Below are 19,955 nucleotides of genomic sequence, written 5' to 3'. Positions count from 1 at the left end.
CTCTTTCATCATTGGTTGGGATTCTGAGAAAAAAAATGAAATAAGTTTTTATTCAAAAAACAATGTTTTTGTCGTATTATTTAATCAAAATTAAAAATTTTTAAAAAATGAAAGACTTGTGTGGAACTTTTTGTTTCAAAAATGTTAACTAGAATAACTAATGTTTAAGTTACTTGAAAAATCTTAGCTTAATTCGGCTTAATTCATTTTTAGTCTCCAATATATATTAACAAAAATCTCACTTTATTAAGTAAAATGAAGAAACTATATATATTTTGTATGTACATACCTTCTTCTTCAACGTTTCATCGTGATTTATCAAAGGTTTTACAGCATACAAGCATAAATAACACTTTTAAAAGTTGTGCTTGACTGGAAGCGTAAAAAACTAATACAAAGAGCTCACGCGAAGTCTGAGTTTTAACTGCTGTTATACCTGGAAGGGGGAATGGGCAACACTAAAATTGTTGTATAGTGATGTAGCCTTTATTAAGCTTTCATGATATATAATTAATAAGTATACTAAGTGCAAGAATTGCAAATAAACATAAAAAGTTTGTCTAAAGCAAAGTAATGCTTTTTTGTTAATTGAAAAAACCTTTTTTAAAGTTATTGAAAAATATTTTTTAATTTTATTAACCAGTGCCGTACCAAATGTGATAATGGCCAAAGTAAGAAAATAGTTAACTAATTACAATAAAAGTCTTTGTATAAAGTTAGGAAATTTTATTTTTTTATTAAAAATTACAAATATTTTAATGAAAATGTAAACTTCAGATTAATCAAGAAATAATTTTTTATAATTTACTTCTATGTTTTATATGAAAACTTTTATAAGTTTAATATATACTTTCTCAAAACTTTTTAAATGTGACTGCCGTTTTTTCCCGTGTACTCTTCATATATATATATAATATAGTTAAAAATATATTCAAAAAGTTTTGTAGAATTTTTTTGCTTGGGGGAGGGGGGATAGTATATATATATATATATATATATATATATATATATATATATATATATATATATATATATATATATATATATATATATATATATATATATATATATATATATATATATATATATATATATATATATATATATATATATATATATATATACATGTATATATAAATGCAAATCTCCGTCATAAATATATTTATGTAAAACATTTGCCAATTGAAAACATTTAAGTGTAATTTTTTAAAATCTATTGTTGTTTTCCGTTAGTTAATTACAGTAGCTCCGGAGCTGGAACCGGTGATCCGGAGCCGGAGCTAAAATATTTCCTGCCGGAAATATTTCCGGCGAGCTCCACTCTTTTGATATTTTGAGTTATTATCTTATTTAAAGAGATTTTTTTTAAAGAGTTTCAACAATTACGCTCATTAAAATATTTATAAAAAAAACAAAAAGAAATTTTTTTTTTTAGAATTTAATTTTTAACCAATTATTTTGTGTAATATGTCATGTGGTTCTTATTGTTGAGTATGATAAGTTACTTTAAAACAATACTTCTAAACAATGTCAATGATTGGTTAAGGGGTCGTCCATAAAGTACGTAAGTTTTTTTTTATCTTCCTCCCCCATCCCCGGCCTCCACACCCTGCATTATACTTTACACTTTTTTGAGTACTCCACCTCCCTAAAAGTATCTACCCTTTAAACCTACTTACTCAAAATTTTATGATATTTTTTTAAATTTAATTTCTCCTTACTTTCATAATTAACCTCTCTCCCCCATTCGAAAATACTTTATGATCAATATATATATATATATATATATATATATATATATATATATATATATATATATATATATATATATATATATATATATATATATATATATATATATATATATATATATATATATATATATATATACACACATATTGATCCTTTATATAAATACTTTATGGACAATCCTTAACAAAAAAATATTTTATCTATGTGTTAAGTCACATGATTTGTTTTAACATTTTTAATTAGTTGAAACATTTTTAAAAAAGATTTAAACATGTGAGTTCCAATTAAATTTTGGAAGAGATTTTAAACGTTTTTTTCTGATATTATTGATATCATTTTTGTTTGTACTATCTTTTTTATTATTTCTCTTATCTTTAAAATTTGTCATTTACTTTATTTTCATAGTTTTTTTTATAGAAATAGCTTCAAACTCAAGCGATCCTGAGAGGTTTCTAGATAAGTATTTTTCAATTGATAAAACTATAAAACTGGTTACATGTAAGATAAGAAATTGGAATTATTAAAATGGTAGTAAATAACGGAGTTTTGTTGAAAACATTTGCGGATGAAGGATTTCAGTTGGTTACAGGCCACTTAGGTAAAACTCTTGGATTCAGTACTGGACACAATTCTGTACGCAATTTGATTAATGAATTTGTTGAAAAAAAGAGAGCTGAAATAAAGGAAATATTGTTATAGAAATTTATTTATGTGAAAATAAATGCAGCTACACGACACCAAAATAACTATTTGGAAATAAATATTCAATATTATTATGCAAAAAATAATTAAAAAACTTTGGCACAGATAGATACACAAGAACAGCACAATCCTGTTGCTATCAAAAAAATGGAGGAAGATACTCTATATAGATTTGGTACCAGCAAAGATCAAATAGTATGTGCAAGTGTAGACAATGCAGTCAATACGATTAGAGCAATCACAATTTTAAACAAATATTCAGGTGATGAAATTTTAGAGATGAAGCATAATTTGCATAATTACGAACAAGTAAAGTTTTTACAACAGGATACAAATAAAGAGAAAAGTGAACGAAGAAAAATCGGGAAGAAAATCTAGCCTTTATCAACCCAGAATGGTGTCAGCAATTGTCTACTGACATTAAGCTGGTGCGCTGTGTTATTCACACTTTGCAGCTAGCTACTCGTATGATTTAAAAAAACATACATTGCCTAACTTTTGGCAAAAGTCCATTATGTTGTTAAGAAACTAAGAACCTCACATACAATATTTTTAGCAAGGAAGCAATACAAGGTTGTTTCAATTTTGGATAATGAGACACGCTGGGGTTCTACATTCCGGATAGTTGAATGATTATTATTTTTGCGTCCACTGTGTGATCAATTTACTGCAGTTGATCAGATATTATTTCTACGCCCAGAAATATGGGATAAATCTAGCCATCTTTACGATCTTTTAAAAAAGCCATATGGTGTGACAGTTAAACTTCAAGGAATCGACATTACTCCAGGAGAGTTTCTAAAGGAATGGTTGAAATTGAAATCTGACCTAGAGAAGAATCAAGGACTATTTGCAGTAGAATTTTTAAAATCTATGCAGAAACAAAAAGAAAAAGCTTTTAATAATGATATAATTCTAGCTACAGTAAAAGTTGATGTTAGATATAGAAGACTATTGGAAGAAAACCAGATAATACGAGAAAAATAAGACTTAAAAACAATAGCAGAAAAAATTGCAAAGAATATAATAGGAATTCAAGAAATAAGAAATACTGCTGTGCTATCTACAATACTTCTTTCAGTTTTAAGTGAATCTAATTCCTATAGAGAAGAGGATGAGTTTGAAAAGGAGCTTGATAAAAAAGAAAAAAGGAGAAGTGTGACCAAAATAAATTCTGGTCACTTTTTTTAATTTTTTTGATAAAAATACTTTTAAAATAAATTTTTTGGACAATTATAGGATAATGGAAAAATTGGGACGTTCAAAAGTGAACTCAGCTTTTAAGGGAATTGAAGAATACCCAAAAAGAATAAAAGAAACGTGCAGAGTTGTCACTTGTTTACCTATCTCACAAGCAAGTGTAGAGAGGCTATTTTCTTCTCTTATCTGCGTTCTTCGCTCAAACCTGATACTTTACATGAATCAAGATTTTGATTAACAAAATATTAATAGTATTTAAGTTAGTGTCATAAAAAATTAAACAAAATTTTTGATTTGTTTTTTTTTTTACGGAGCCGCTTCGGAGCTGGAGCTGGAGCCAACAATTCTAATGGAGCCGGAGCCTGGAGCCGGAGCCAATCTTTAGACCTCGGCTTCAAAGCCTTGGTTAATCATTAACTTTTAGTGTAGTTAAAATAATGTTTTACATAATAAAATCTTCGCGTTTCGTTAGCTAAATTCTCTATTACAAATATAATAACAAAGTAAAAATATCACTTTTAATTATTGCAAATTTTCCTAACAAGGTTTAAGTAACAAGGTACAAGTAACAAGGTAACAAGGTCCTAGTTTTCATATTTAACCTACTTTTTTATATTTTAAAAATGTGAAACCTAAAACTAAAACTATCTTTATAAGCAGCTTCAATACGATAGATAATTCACGCAAGAAACAATTGAGACAAACTAGTTTAAATAAACAATCGAGACAAACTAGTTTAAATAAACAATCGAGACAAACTAGTTTAAATAAACAATCGAGACAAACTAGTTTAAATAAACAATCGAGACAAACTAGTTTAAATAAACAATCAAGACAAACTAGTTTAAATATGTTTGCATTTGCTAAGAAAGTTTGCATTGAACTTGCAACATTACAAACCGTAGAAGATGGATTAATTTGTAACAATCTAATTCAGTTCCGACCGTAGCTACGGATAATACGGATGATCTACGCATAGACAAGATGAAGACGCTGGTTGCAACAGTACTCACAATCTCAAACTTTCACCTTATTTGGATATTGATATAAGTCGATCGAAAAACGATTCTCCTATGCAACCTAGTTTAGAAGTATATCTTTTTGATGCTAAAAAGAGACGTTTTACTTCGGCTTATTTCAAGAAACACGACTGGATTGAATACAACGTTAAAAAGAATGCTGTTTTTTGTTTCGTGTGCCGACATTTTGCTGGAAATTCAACATTTAAAGGTGAGACAGATGGAAAAAAGGCATTCATTAATTTAGGTTTTTCAAAATGGAAAGATACGAAAGCATTGTTTAAGCAACGTAATGAAAGTTTATGTCACAAACACTCAATGGTATCCCGGACCCAATCGATATCAATATCAAACAAACTTCAACCATCTATTTCTACATTGGTTACAATCAACAGATCAAAGGAAGTAGAAGCAAACCAAAGTCATGTCAAGGCACTTTTTCATGCTATTAGATTCCTTGCTTGTCAAGGTATTGGATTTTGTGGCTACACTGACACAGAAGAGTCGGAAAACAAAGGGAATTTTTGCGAAATAATGAATGAGTTTGCGGAAACAGATGAAATCTAAAGATAAAGTTAAAACGTCGCTATGGACATTACATGTCCAACGATTACCAAAATGACTTGATTAAAATTTTTGGTGTAAAGGTCGAAAAAATAATTGTTGAAGAAATACTTTTAGTTCAAATCAGTTCTTTTCAGTTCTTGTTGACGAAACGAAAGATATTTCAAAAAAGGAACAACTAGCATTATTAAATCGTTACTTTTATGGTGGGAAGACACGAGAGAGAGAGTAATTGGAACGTACCATATGAGTGCTCTCGATGCCGAATCAATTGCGAACTTTATTTATGATAAAGTAGTTTACGTAGGACAAGACTGGAACTGTTGTGTTGCCCAATGTTAAGATGGTGCTAGTGTAATGAGTGGATGGGCTAATCGTGTTTAGGCCAAGATTAAAGAACGTGCATCACATGTGACATACATGGATTGTCACGCTCACAGATTAAATCTTGTTTTGATTGAAAAAATTTCCTGCATAAAAGAATTGCCGGAATTTTTTGACACTATTCAAAGTTTGTACCATTTCATAGCCAACAGTAACACTAAGCGCGAGATGTTTGCGGCTGTTGCCGCACATGGAATATGAGAAGAGAAATGGGAAAGGACAACAGCAACTTGTTGGTTATACTTGTACAGATCAACTAAAAAAATTATACTTCGTTACCAGGCAATACTTGTTGTTCTGTGTAGGAGGGGGGGGGGGAAGGGGGTTATGGAATCTGATAACCACGATGCATCGTCAGAGGCAGTTGGCTACAAAAAAAAAATTCGAATCGCTGTTATTCATCTTTTATTTACACATTTTTTAAAAAGTGTTATCAAAAACCAACACATTATCTAAATTGCTTCAATTAGAAGTTCTGATGTTTTTGCGTACCCAACAGTCTATTGCTGCTACTCTCAAAGACCTTGAATGTTTGAAATCTGAAATTGAGTGGAATGCGTTATTTAGGACGTCAAAAGAGTTTGCAATATCTGTCGGTATTGACGATAATTTTGATTCAATATCCAATGAACCACCTTCTACAACCAGTAGTACAACTGGAAAAAGAGATGTAACAAGTGAGCCCATTAGTTTTTCCGAGAAATTAAAAAGATTATATTATGGCATTATGGATATATTTGTTGCAGAATTCGATAGGCATTTTATGCAAAATGAGTTACTTTTTAATGCAATTCAAGCATTTGACCATCACAATCAGAAATACAATTTGGATGTTGACAAATGTGAAACACTAGCAAAATTATATTTAAGTCATTTTGATGAAGTTGTTTTCCAATCGCAAGTATTAGCTGCTAAATTTTTCCAGGAGATATGTTTTCAGACTGAAGGAAAAGTTGTTGATATTTTTTATTTACATCAGAAATTGCCAAATGCTTATTCAGAAGTGTTAAAATTATTTAAAAATTGTGCTGACATTACCTGTTACCACAGCATCAAATGAACGTCATTTCTTAGTTTTGAAACGTTTGAAAAATTTTCTCAGAACAACTTGTGGTAACGAGAGACTAAATTTTTTACTGCTAATGGCTGTTAAACCTAAATTAGTTAAATCGTTAGACCTTGACGATTTAATAAATTACTTTGCCAAAATGCGCCAACGTCGTTACCCATTGTTGCAATCAAACTTTCGTAATTTTTTAATGTTTTAATCTTTAATCTGTTATTAATTGAAAAAATAAAAAAAGCAGTTTACGTAGGACTTGAATTGTTCTGCTCAATGTCATGATTTTGTTATGGAGGAGGAGGAAGTCAACTTGTTTTCACAAATTTGTCCTCCCTAAATTTTTGCTGAATTGGCGCCACTGACAGTCATCATAATTATTAAAACAATCATTGTTAGCATGGAGATGTTTGTATATGTTTGAGTTTTTGTCTCTCCTGTAGTGTTCAATCATTAGTGTTTCAAAGTGGCGAAAAGTTATATGTATATAACTTTTTGCCATTTTATTTAAAGTTTTATTTTATATATATATATATATATATATATATATATATATATATATATATATATATATATATATATATATATATATATACATACAGTATGTGCCAAAATTGTCACCATGTTTGAACAAAAAAATATTTTATATATATTTTAACAGAAAAGCTGTGAAGAAAAATGGAATTTTAGTTTTATTAATTAAATTTAAGACTGAGCTAACTAAAAATATTGCTTTTTGTTAAATTTAGAAGATATTGAATTTTTTTTTTAATTTTCATGTGAAAAGCTAATGGTGACAATTTTGTCGCGAATGAAAGCAATTAACATATTTGTCCACAGTTAATTAGGCATACGACATAAATTAATAGCCTTATGACTAAAATGATTGAGTTATCAATTTTTCACAGATTTTTAACGATTAAATATCATTTAAAGTTTGATTTTGTTTACAAAACATAAAAAAAGTATTGTTATTATCATCATGAGGAAAATAAATCTTGAACTAGAAAAAAATATTGTGGAAAGGCTTAAATCCGGACAATCTTATTGTGAAATTGCTGCTGAGTTGGGAAAGTCTCATAATCTCATATAAAAAATCAAATTGCGCAATAATTTAGAAATAAATAAGCCTAAAAGTGGTCGAAAGAAAATGTTTACACCAAGAGACCAAAGAACAATTGCTCGTTTAATTGCTTCTGGAGAGTCTAAAACTGCAAAGGATGTTACTAATTTAATGAATAACAGCTATGGGACTCATTCTTCAGTACGGACAGTCAATAGAGAGCTCAAAAGAATTGGTTTTCGATCCAGAAGAAAGATCAAGAAGCCATTGTTAGTTGTCACCGCCAAGCTCGTTTAAACTATGCTAAACTTCGTGCACACATGACTTTTGATGACTTTTATGATTAGATTTGAACAGATGAAAGTAAAACTAATATGTTTGGATCAGATGGTAAAAGATATACTTGGAGAAAGCGTAATTCACCATTAAGTGCTCGAGATTTTACACCAACCGTTATATATGGCGGAGGAAAACGTTTGTTTTGAGGATGTTTCAGTGCGGTGAATTATCCTTATGGTCGGATATTTCAAGCTCCTTTGAAAATGGGGCAGAACTGTACGCAACACGATGTTTATGCAAGACAACAACCCCAAGCATAAGGCTGATAAGACCATTAAATTCCTTCACGAGAAGAAATTGAAAGTCGTTGACTGGCCAGTACAAAGCCCTGATCTTAACCCACTCGATAATTTATGGGCAATAGTTAAACAACGGGTCTACAACTTTCCTTCTCCCCCTAAGAATAAGGATGAACTTTGGGCTCGTGTACAAGAGGTTTGGTACTCAATTACACCCGAGGAATGCCGCAAATTGGTTGCTAGGGTTCCTGAAAGAATTTAGGCTGTAATTAAATATAAGGGAGGATACACTCGATATTAATTTACTACAATATTTTATTTGCTTTCATTTCCGACAAAATTGTCACCATTAGCTCTTCACATAAAAATATTTAATAAAAATTCAATATCCTCTAGATTTAATAAAAAGCAATATTTTCAGTTAGCTAAGTATTAAATTTAATCAATAAAACTAAAGTTTCATTTTTCTTCACAGCTTTTCTATTAAAATATATATAAAATATTTTTTTGTTCAAACATGGTGACAATTTTGACACATACTGTATATGTATAGCTTTAATTTATTTATAATCAATAAAATTTACAAATTAATGATAAGCTCATATGAGCAATATGAGCAGCTCAATAATGAAAATACAGTCTAGCTTTCAAATAAAAATAGCTTTCAAATTACCGTTAAATGCTATAATAATAATAAAAATACTTCATGTTTGAAGTTATATTTTTTAATTTTACCACATTTTGGGTTAAGTGTTCCATAGTTTGACCCACGGTTAGTGAAGAAATTATTTTTTTCCACGCAGTTTTGAACAAGTCGTGCTTTAAATTGTTTGGTGTGTCTGCAAGCTCAAAAATTGTACTTTAATGACGTTGAGTTTGGTTGACGCTGTGGGACAGCGAAATTAAGTTTGTCGATACAGCTGTTAATTTTGTTTTGCTCATTAAGAAATGTTCTTGCCCGTCGTTTGGTTCGCGTTGTCAGACTTAATCTTGATAGACGCTGAGTGTAGGGTAAGTGCTTTATGGTAGAAATGTGTTTTGTGGCTGCGTGTTAAACTAGCTCGAGTCTGACTATATTTTGAGCTGGATATAGTGACCATATCCAGCTCAAGATATAGCCAGACTCGAGCAAGTTCAACACAGTATCTAGGCTTGTGCTGCAAATTCAAATTGTGGGCGAACGTATGAAATATACAATCTGTGCCATAGAACAAGACTACGGCCTCGAAAAGCACTCTTAAGCATGCCAAGTGAATACTTGTTTACTAACTTTTAAGTCATTTTTTATCTAAACGCCTAGATCACTTTGAGACATAGTTGTTGTTTTACGTAGGAGTCGTATTTTAAAACGAGTTCAATTTATTATAATTAATAAGTGTATGCAAATATGTGATAAACACAAAGGAGATATTGTAGATCACAGCTAGTAGTAGAAGAGTTGTTCGAGTCAGTTGTTGCTTGATAGGTTTCTCCAAGAGAGCGAGGCTTTGATAAGCATACTATTTATACGTATTCCCATGGGGGACATTAATTGTTTTATATAAGCAGCCAATCCAATCGATTTACGTTTATGACGATTTGATAAGCGCAACAATTGTGCACGGTAGCTATTGTAGTTGACCAACATTGTCGTTTATTGTGTAGATTGCAGTAAATTTTTTATTACTGTTGGGACCTGTGTGCATGAAATTGCTCTTATCTACATTAAAAGACATGAGCCATGTGTGTGACCACTTCACTGCTTCGTTGACATTGTCTTTGAGTTTTATGGTATTTTCGTTCAATTTGATAACCCCAATTGTATTACAGTTGTCTGCATACATTTAAATATGGTGAAATTTTGAAATATTTTGTCTGGTAGATCATTTATGTAGATGAGAAATAGGAGTGGTACAAGAATAGGTCCTTGTGGCATACCGCAGGAGATTTTCCCATTCTAGTTTGTTATTACCAAGAGTTACACGTTTTAAATTTTTTCCTTTTCGGAATTCGTGTTGATTAGTTTTAATGCGTTCATGGTGAGAAGCGTTCAACTTGCAGCCTTTTTTGAAGATGGGAGTGATTTCAGCTTTTTTCTATTGAGATGGTACTTTGCCGGTCTCAAGCAATTCAGAGAATATGATGCTGAGTAGAGTAGCAAAGCTTGCCGCAGAGTTATTGAAAACGTGTAGGTGAATCTGATTAATTTGATTTTGATCAGATACGAAAGCTTTTCTCTTGAATATTTGTATGATGCAAATGTGCTCGATTGGTGTATGCTAGTGGTGCAAGGATTGAATATCGGCAGAGGTACTTTTGGCTTGGTTTTGAAGACTGATAGAAAAAAATCATTTATTGTGTTACAGATTACTTTAGGGTTTGTTTTTGTTTGATTTGAGTTAATGAATGCGGTCGTGTGTTTTTTGCTTTTCTAGATGTTTGAGTGGGTAACTTTTGCTATACCATCTCCAACGTTGACGTTTGAATACGTAGTGTTGTTAAAGGTAATTTCGCCATACCCGAGTAAGGTTGAGCATTTAAGTAAATTGCATTTGTTTGTGGCTTGTTATATTATTGAGTGTAGAGTCGTTTAGGTTTTGAGGGCGATAGATACAGCCCGGAAGGATTTATTAGTCGTGAAATTTTAATTTGATCCAGGCCTGCTCGATGGTGGTGCTATTAAGTTGGTCAATATTGGTGTAAAAACCATTGAGGTTTTCTTTTAAGTAGATGACCATTCCTTTTTTACTAGTTTTGTTTTTATTGTCGATAGCCTTCTATTTTCGCGTCGGATTTGTTAGTGAACAATTTTCAGTGATCAATGTTATGTTTGATTAAAGTACGATGTTTGTTGAGGTGATTTTAGCTTTTAATTCGTCAATTTTTTGGCTATTAAGTGAGCAAGGATTATTTGTCTAGTAGATAAGTTGTTCCAGCTGTTCGTAGTATTAGTTGCTGTAGTTTTTGTTTTTGGCGAGTCAGATGAAGTTGACATGTGTGGCTATTTGATGATGAGTTCGTCGGGAATTTTTCAGCCATTGTGTTGATTATATGAGTATGTTGAGTAGCGAAAGATGACAGGTCAATTCTTGGTTGTTTTGTGATGTGGTTGGTTGGAGATATAAATTGACTAGTGGCTATCTGGTTTTGGTAATTTCTTTGATTTTGTTGCTTTGTATTACGAACAGTTTCAGTACTTGGTTGCGTTTGCTTTTCGAATATACGTCCTGCTTTGTTGAGGTTACCAGCAGAATCACGAGGAGTTTGTTATAGATGTATATTGTTAAAAAGTTTTCAAAAAGCTGTTTATTTAGCGCAAAGTAAAATACTTGCCTTTATTGATGCTTCAAAGAATTATAAGATTTCAATTTAATGATAAATGAGTAGCCGTAGCGCAGTGGTTAGAGTTCTGGCTCCGAAAGATCCGAAACCAAATCTCGAAACACGAGATTCGATGTTAGGAGTCGGATCTTGTTGAATAAACAAAATTGGTGAGGAAGGTGGCGTTAAATTTCTGGTTAAATTCTTTTCTGCGGTTCTCTGTGATAAGACCGTTATTTAAATAAAATCGGGAGGAAAGTAGATTTTCTAAAAAATAATCTTCCTAAACAAGATTAGGTTTTTAAAACATAATAATAATTTTACGTCAAACACGAATGTAATATTGCAACAAGCAGAGCAAAAATTCATCTGATATAACTGATAACTTTCTTAATAATCTTGAAAAAAATCTAAATTTCTTATCTGACTGCATCATTAAGTATGATGAGAAAAACTTGAGTGATGTTCCTGATGATAGAGTAATGTCAAAAAATAAACTTATAAAGAAAGCACTTTGTACTCAGAATTTTAAACACCTCTAAAACACCTCCTCAACATCTAATATGTGTATAAAAAACACCTCCTCCACCTCAACAAGTTTATTTTTTGTTGGAACTGCTAATGGTACTATTATAATGATTTGTGTTGTTAATAAATTGGAACGCGTGTGGAATACTTGGATAGAAGATGGGCCTACTAAATTTGTTTATAATCAAAGTAAAAGGGAATGCTTTGATACCTTTTATTTTGATGAGCTTTAAAATAATTGTTCCGTATTTACAATACAAAGAACGAAATAAATTTGGCTACAAAGCATAAAACACTCTTTTGAAAAAGAGCCTATTGTCCGGAAAAAGTATATCACTTATGTATGTTTTCTTAAAAATACTTGTCTCTTTTAACTGTTCAATATTGCTTTTTCTTTTTGCTTTCTTGAAGCATTATTTGTGGTTAATATTTATTGAGCGGAAAAAAAAAAGATGAACCAAACAAGAGAACTTCTTCAAGATCTGCAATAATTGAGATAAAAGATGCGAAATCTTTTGTCTCAATTAATTGAAAAAATGTCACAAGGTAACATCTTCAAAAAAAAAAAAAGATTTCTGATTTCAAAAGTGTGACATATATTATTTAAATCGAGCAATTCAAAATTAGAATTATTACATGGCAACAGTCCAACAGTGGAACTTAACACATCCAATATAGTAACTGATTGGCAAAAGGTGGCCAAAGATTTTTGTGCATAATAATTGGCATAATAATTGCTAAAAAAACCTTGAAAAATTCTCAGTCAATTTCCTGAAAAAGTAATATGAGTCAAAAACATTTTGTTTGAAATATGTTCGCCTAAAGAATGTAAGAGCGAAAGAAAAATCAAATTTTGTGTCAGAAATAACATCAATAAAATTACTTATTACCGCTGTATCATGCATCCGCTGTAAAGAGTTGTTTACGCCGCTAAACAAAGAGCGAGATTATCATCATTTAACAACGTTAAATGATTACAACCTCGTTTAATTCAACGTTGTTGAACTTTTGTAAAAAAATTCATAAAAAAATGTCACTCTCTGTTGTGATAATTGAAGATGTTGAATTCAAAATCTACCTGATCAAAAAATTAAGGAAAATCGAAGTGGAAAAGTAGTTATTTCGCCAAACAAAGAACACTGTAATTTTATAAGAAAAGATATGGTAGTAAAACGAGCTCGTCTAATTGAAAATGGGCAATTTTGCGCAAATATTAACCGCAACAATTTGTCAAACGATAAAAAACTTGAATTTAAAAATTAGTTAAGCGTTTGAGTACCTCTACAAAACTGGTCAAGGAATTATATGTTTTTGCTGTATTCTTTTGATAATAGTGGAGGGAAAGACTCAGAATTAGAATGACTTTCACTGTTTCAAAACTTTGCTTAAGAAGAAATTTAATTTAAATACATTACATTGAGATGTATTTATTTTATGACATTAGGATTTATTTTATGACATTGGGGCATTATGATTTATTTTATTACATGAGATTTAATTTAGAAGGTAGCCACGATATCATCACAAAAAATGGATCAGAAAAAAGTTTTTAAAAATGGATTGATATTTTAAAATTAACATTGCCTTTTCAAACAACCGGAAATTTAAATATTGGAATAACGATTGAGACAGAAAAATATTTTATAAGAGTATTTTATCAAAGTCAAATTAATATACTTTTTGAAAAAAAAAAAAAATATATATATATATAATAAATAAACAGGCGTCATAAAGAATATACGTTAACATAATACGTCAATAAAAGAAAAACATTATCAAAAGATAGATGTATATAGAGCTGCAAAACTAAATTAATATGAAAGATTTTGGTTTTGAATCAAAGAATTAAAAAGTTTTATCTAAAATAATAAAAAATAACCCTTAACATATTCTTACTTAAATATATACATCAATAGTAAAGAGAATTATAAAACAGATAATAAAATAGAATCAAAATATACATAAAATTTATACTTTAATTTTAAAATATTTATTAAAAATATTTATTAAAAAAACAAAAAAAATCCTTATTTACAGTTTATAACCAAAACCAAATACACAAAAAATAAATATTCAAATTTAAACTATAATTAATTTTCAAATTTGTGAATTTTTAAAATATTTTCTCGAGTCTTGATATAAAAAAATAAAGTACTTGTACCAAATGGCACCAGATTCTTTTATTAAAAACCTCTAATTGTAAGATATTCTTGAGTTTATTGTTTTGCATGTACAAGTGTTTTTTTTATTTCTTTTTCACCGAAAGCTTAAATTTTTAAAGATCACTTTTTTTTCGTATATCAAAAAGCATTTTTACATACTATATTAATTAATTAGTTGTGGTCATTGTAACTTTAGCAGGTTCTCTTTTTATATACATGGATTCGTCACGAGAGATTGGCTGGCCAGATTTTCCAACACATAGTTTAAACACTCTCATGATTCCTTTCTTTTTCTTTGGTATCACTAAAGGAGCTTTTGAATGTTCAGGAAACTCAACTGTAACCTCAGTCCTTGCATTGTTCGGTTTCACAACACCAACATTGTCATAACCTTCAGTTCGATTATGACGACCTTCATAATTATTGGAATAATAATTCTTAGTAATTGGGACAGTTGTGTTGAAATCACCATTATGACCATTTGTATGGCTATCATTTCCAAAATTCGGGGAATTTTTATCATGAGTCATAGGTGCTACATGGGAAATGTTTATCAAAGACGAAAACTGCTTTTCGCCAGAATATTCTAAATCCATACTGCTATCGTCTTTGGAGGTTTGGATTTGAAAGTGACCAGAATTTGTTTTTCGCATTGGAGTGCTATGATGAAACGGTCCTGTAATGTCGTTCATACTAGCCGAAAATTTGGAGAGGCTGACAGATAAGTTGTGAATTTGTTCGGTTTGTTCTTTGCATCGCTCTTCAAGTCGTTTTTGCCTAATCAACAGTTCCTTTTCACGAGTACGCGATTCACGCAATTCTTGGTTTTGCTTTTCTGCAACTTGATGTTGTTCCTCAAGACTGCTTAAAAGTGCTGCAAGTTGTTGCTCATACTCAGAAACCTTTCCTTCAGCCGACTAAGAAAATAATGTTTACAATATATATACATACATACATACATACATATATATATATATATATATATGTATATATATATATATATATATATATATATATATATATATATATATATATATATATATATATATATATATATATATATATATATATATATATATATATATATATATATATATATATATATATATATATATATATATAGTTGCTTTTATATTGATATGACATGTTAACTTGTTACATTGCATTAAAGGTAAAAGAAAAGTTGAAAGTAATTAAAAAAAAAATTACATTTTTCAGAGTCATGCAGAAAATTAATGAAATTTAAAACTTACTTCACTGTTCTTCTGAGTCATGTAGAGCCTTAACTTTAAATCAAAGTTTTCTTTCTTTAATTCAGATAACATCTACAAACAAAGATAAATAAACATCAATAAAATAGAACTTCACAAATAATTTACAAACAAATATAAAAATTAGGAACAGCTTATAAATTTTTTCAAACTGTAAAAAGTTTATTTAATTTTAGCAAATAAATTATGCCAAGAATATATTATAACTTATTTGCAAATCTAAAAGTATTTGGTTGAAATAAATTACTGTTAATAAATACCATGAAAAACTTTGGATATATTATTTTATAATATAATTATAATAAACTCATATAGTACATGATGTATTTATAATTATCTGCATTTAAATTAAAGGTCTTTATTTTAAAAGAAAAAAAAATTTTCAAGGAATAATATTTGATCATTTAAAAAAAAATACTCTATCCCTTCACTGAAATTAAGGGAGCAGTTTATTAAAAAAAAAAAGGATTTTGATTGAGACATGCAAATTAATAAAGGCTAATTGAACAAAAAATTAACTCAAAATGATTAATAAATATTAATCATATTAATAAAAATCAAAATGATTAACAAATAAAAAGTACTGTGCAAAGCCAAGTAAACAGTATATATAAATGTATATATATATATATATATATATATATATATATATATATATATATATATATATATATATATAATATATATATATATACATTTATATATACTGTTTACTTGGCTTTGCACAGTAATATTTAAATATCTTCGCTTCCAACAAGGGTGCAAGCAACCACTAATTAAAGTTACTGGAAGAGAAAAGATGAAGATTGTAGAGCAAGATAATGATTGACAGACGACTTGAAGGATTGCAAATTATATGAATCAGGAAAGCAAGATGAAGAAAGCAAATTCCAAAGAACTCATGTTCAAGGAAAAAAACTTGATGAATAAGAGTTTTTGGAGCACTTAGAAACAGTCACAGAAAAAGGATGAGACTTGATTGAATGACAAGTAACACGAGAATGAATTTTAGTAAATGACACAAGAGACGCTAGCTCTTTAGTGCAGTGTCCATTATAGTATTTATAGAAAAAAAAAAGAAAAGCAACATTTCGACAATGTGATAATGGTTGGAGGTTGGCTGCAAGAGCCAACCTCCAACTATGTTTACAATGCGCTTTTGCACCTTGTCTAAAAGAGAAAAGGCATCATTAGAAGACCCGCCCCAGATATGGCAACAGTATATAACCATACAAGGCCAGATTTGAGATTTATAGAGATAGATAATAGAACCCGAAAAAAGAAAGTGTCGAGCTTGATAAAGTGATGCAACCTTAGCAGATGCTAATTTTGCAACTGATTTGATATATGGTTTCCAAGAAAGATCAGAAGAGTTAATCCTAGAAGATGAAAAGTGGATGACTCATTGAGTACATTATCGTTCATAAATATAGGAAAATCTAAATTATTGCGATAACGATTGGCTGAAAAAAATTGAGTTTTATCTGTATTGAAGTTCACCAGCCACTATGAGCCTCATGCTGTAGCAGAAGTGAGATCCTTTTCAAGCTCAAATGCCCCTCCAAGCAATCAGAGAGTGTTGGCTTCTTATTATGACAAGAATGAATGGTAGTATCATCAGCAAACAATGCCACCTTAGATGTGAGAATATCTGGAAAATCATTAATGTAAATTAAAAAGAGTATAGGGCCAAGGATGGAACCTTGAGGAACCCCTGAAGTTATAGAATAAGAAGAAGAGTGCTGTCCATCAAGGACAACTTTTATACTACCATTGGAAAAGAAGAATTCAATAATCTTATAGATGTTGCCAGATACACCATAAGAAGAAAGCTTATGGAGAAGAAAAACTTTATCAAAAGCTTTTAGAATGTCAAGAGCAATGCCCTTAACCTCTCCACCTTTATCTAATGCATGAGATAACCTATCGGTTATTTATGATTCAAGATGAGAGATTAAGTGTTTGATAATTAAAGATTCAAAAACCTTGCTTATGATAGGAAGAAGACTAATGGGGCGGTAGTTAGACAAATCGCTCTCCAGAATTTTTGAAGATAGGGATAACAGATGCCGCTTTCCAGCTGGCTAGAAAACAAGACTCTGATAAGCACTTGTTGAATAGTTTTGAGAGTATTTACGACAGCTTCAGAGAACACTTCTGCAAGATAATAACAGGTATGTTGTCTGGGCCACAAGCTGTAGAAGAGTGGAATCAAGAGATGATATTGATGAAAAGTTTTTAGCAAACAATTCAGCTTTGTCTTTACGTGAGGTGACAAAGTCTGAACCATACAAGAGAGGTGGAATTATAGATTTGCCCTTATTATTGATATTATTAAAGATTCTCCAGAAGTCACGAGAGCCTAATTTTTGAGATGAGATATGAGATTTCATGACCTGAGAATAGCGGGTTTTGGTGTTAGACAAAACCTTTTTACAGTTGTTTCTAGCAGTAATAAACAAACGTCTGTTTTCTGGATAATTGTTTTGCTGATAAATATGAAAGTAACGGTTTCGATTGGCAATCGCAGCAGCACAGTGTGAAGAAAACCATGGAGGAGAGCGAGGCTTGACCTGGAATCGTCGAGAGGGAATAAAAGATTCCATGCCAGCCTGAATCCAAGAAGTTATGTAAGAAGCACATTTGTTGACATGAAGACGAAAGATTTCTACCCAAGGGCCATCACGAAGAAAATCACGGAAAGAAACCCAGTCAGCTTTACTGTAGTTGTAAGAGGTTCGATAATAGGGGGATTCAGGTGATGAAGAAGAATGAGATATTAGTTTTAGAGAGATCAAACTGTGATCAGAAGCACCTAAGGGTGAATGTGGAGAAACTGAGCACTGACTAGGATCAGAAAAAAGAAATAAGTCAAGTAGAGAAGGTAAATGATTTGGGTTGTCTGGAAAGCAAGTTGGAAAGTTGACTATTTGAGTTAGGGATTGAGAAAAGTTGTGGGCTTTAATGCCTGCAGAATCACTGACATTAGAGCCAAGCCATTCAGTGTGTCAAGCATTAAAGTCACCGACAACAACAATATAGGCTGATGGATAAAGAGAGAGGGCTCGGTCAATATGATCAGAAATAACATCAAAAAGAGTGCAGTCTTGAGATGAAGGAGAGCAATATAGAACAAAGAGAAAGGCAATAGAGTGAAGTGGTGCTAAAGGAGAGCACATGAAAGAATAGTCTGTGGATTCAAAACTAGTTTCACGACAAATGGGTGAATTCTTACGAATGTATATGCCCAGGCCAAGCATGTGACTACTGGAGTCTTTACGAATTAAAGGAAGATAACCATCAACACTAAGATTGTAAGACGAGACAACTGAACTTAAATTAGTCTCACAAGAGCAAGTAGGTCTTGTGAACTTTGCAAGAGAAAAGACTCAACAGAAGAAAAGTTACTTCGAAGACCACGAATATTAGTGAATGATAGGTTTAGTGAACTTGGTGATGATGATGGTTTTTTGTGTTTTATAATTATTAGTACTTTACTCATTTTTAAATTTGTTGAAGAACTTGACTCAAAGCATAGATAGTACTCAGAACACTGTTTAATAGCCCAAGCAATTGCCACATTACTTTTAATAAACCCTAAGCTGTAACAAAGGGCTCCAAATGTGGCTGAGGCAATGCACACCAAATGTAAAAACAGGGACACCATCCATGCGCAACATGGCCTGTTAATACTTTGATATTTTTCAGCTGTTGATGGAATCAGCCTCTCTGAGAATTACCACAGAGTTCAGGAAACCTGACTACCAGCCGACCTCAGAACCATAAAACTGAGTTTTAAAGCTGTACCCTCATTAGGAGATAATAGAATGAGTTGCCTAGTCATAAAAACAGAGACACAAGCAAAACCCATGCATTAAGTCAAGAAGATCCAGCATTCAACATCCTAAACTGGAAACAATGTATTAAAAATACATCTGCGCCAGCCTAATAGATGAAGAAGAGGTGCGAGGCTGGTCAACAGATAAATCTGTTTATCCTTTAACAGATAGAATCTATTAACCCCTTAATATATATCAGGGGCTATTCTAGACTATTTTTGACAGCGCCAACCATATTTGTGCACCGCCCAAATTCAGAAAATGAAGACCATTTTTTATACTTTACAACAGAATGTTTGTTTTGCGAAAAAATGCCTACATATGGCGATGTTTACGCTAAATTTCTTTAAGGTCGGCGCACTATTAGGGGATTTAACTATGCAAAAAAAATTGTCTTACCATAAAGCATATATATATATATATATATATATATATATATATATATATATATATATATATATATATATATATATATATATATATATATATATATATATATATATATATATATGCCTTATGGTAAGACAATTTTT

At 30.7% G+C, this 19,955-nt stretch overlaps 1 protein-coding gene across 2 annotated transcripts in view; it reads right to left on the bottom strand.

Annotated features, from left to right (window-relative positions):
- Positions 1–13,971: 13,971 nt before the first annotated feature.
- Positions 13,972–19,955, bottom strand: part of LOC101237013 (SUN domain-containing protein 2) — a 19,872-nt gene continuing 13,888 nt past the window's right edge. For both annotated transcript variants that reach the window (XM_065800951.1, XM_065800952.1), the window contains 2 exons: positions 15,566–15,637; positions 13,972–15,229 (listed from right to left, as the gene is read on the bottom strand). In XM_065800951.1, coding sequence (XP_065657023.1) covers positions 14,480–15,229; positions 15,566–15,637 — 822 coding nt within the window. In that variant the 3' untranslated portion in view covers positions 13,972–14,479. The remainder of the gene's footprint in view (positions 15,230–15,565; positions 15,638–19,955) is intronic.

This window comes from Hydra vulgaris, chromosome 07, assembly GCF_038396675.1.
Source record: "Hydra vulgaris chromosome 07, alternate assembly HydraT2T_AEP".
NCBI classification, from domain to species: Eukaryota; Metazoa; Cnidaria; class Hydrozoa; order Anthoathecata; family Hydridae; genus Hydra; species Hydra vulgaris.
This window is presented reverse-complemented; position numbering and strand designations above follow the sequence as displayed.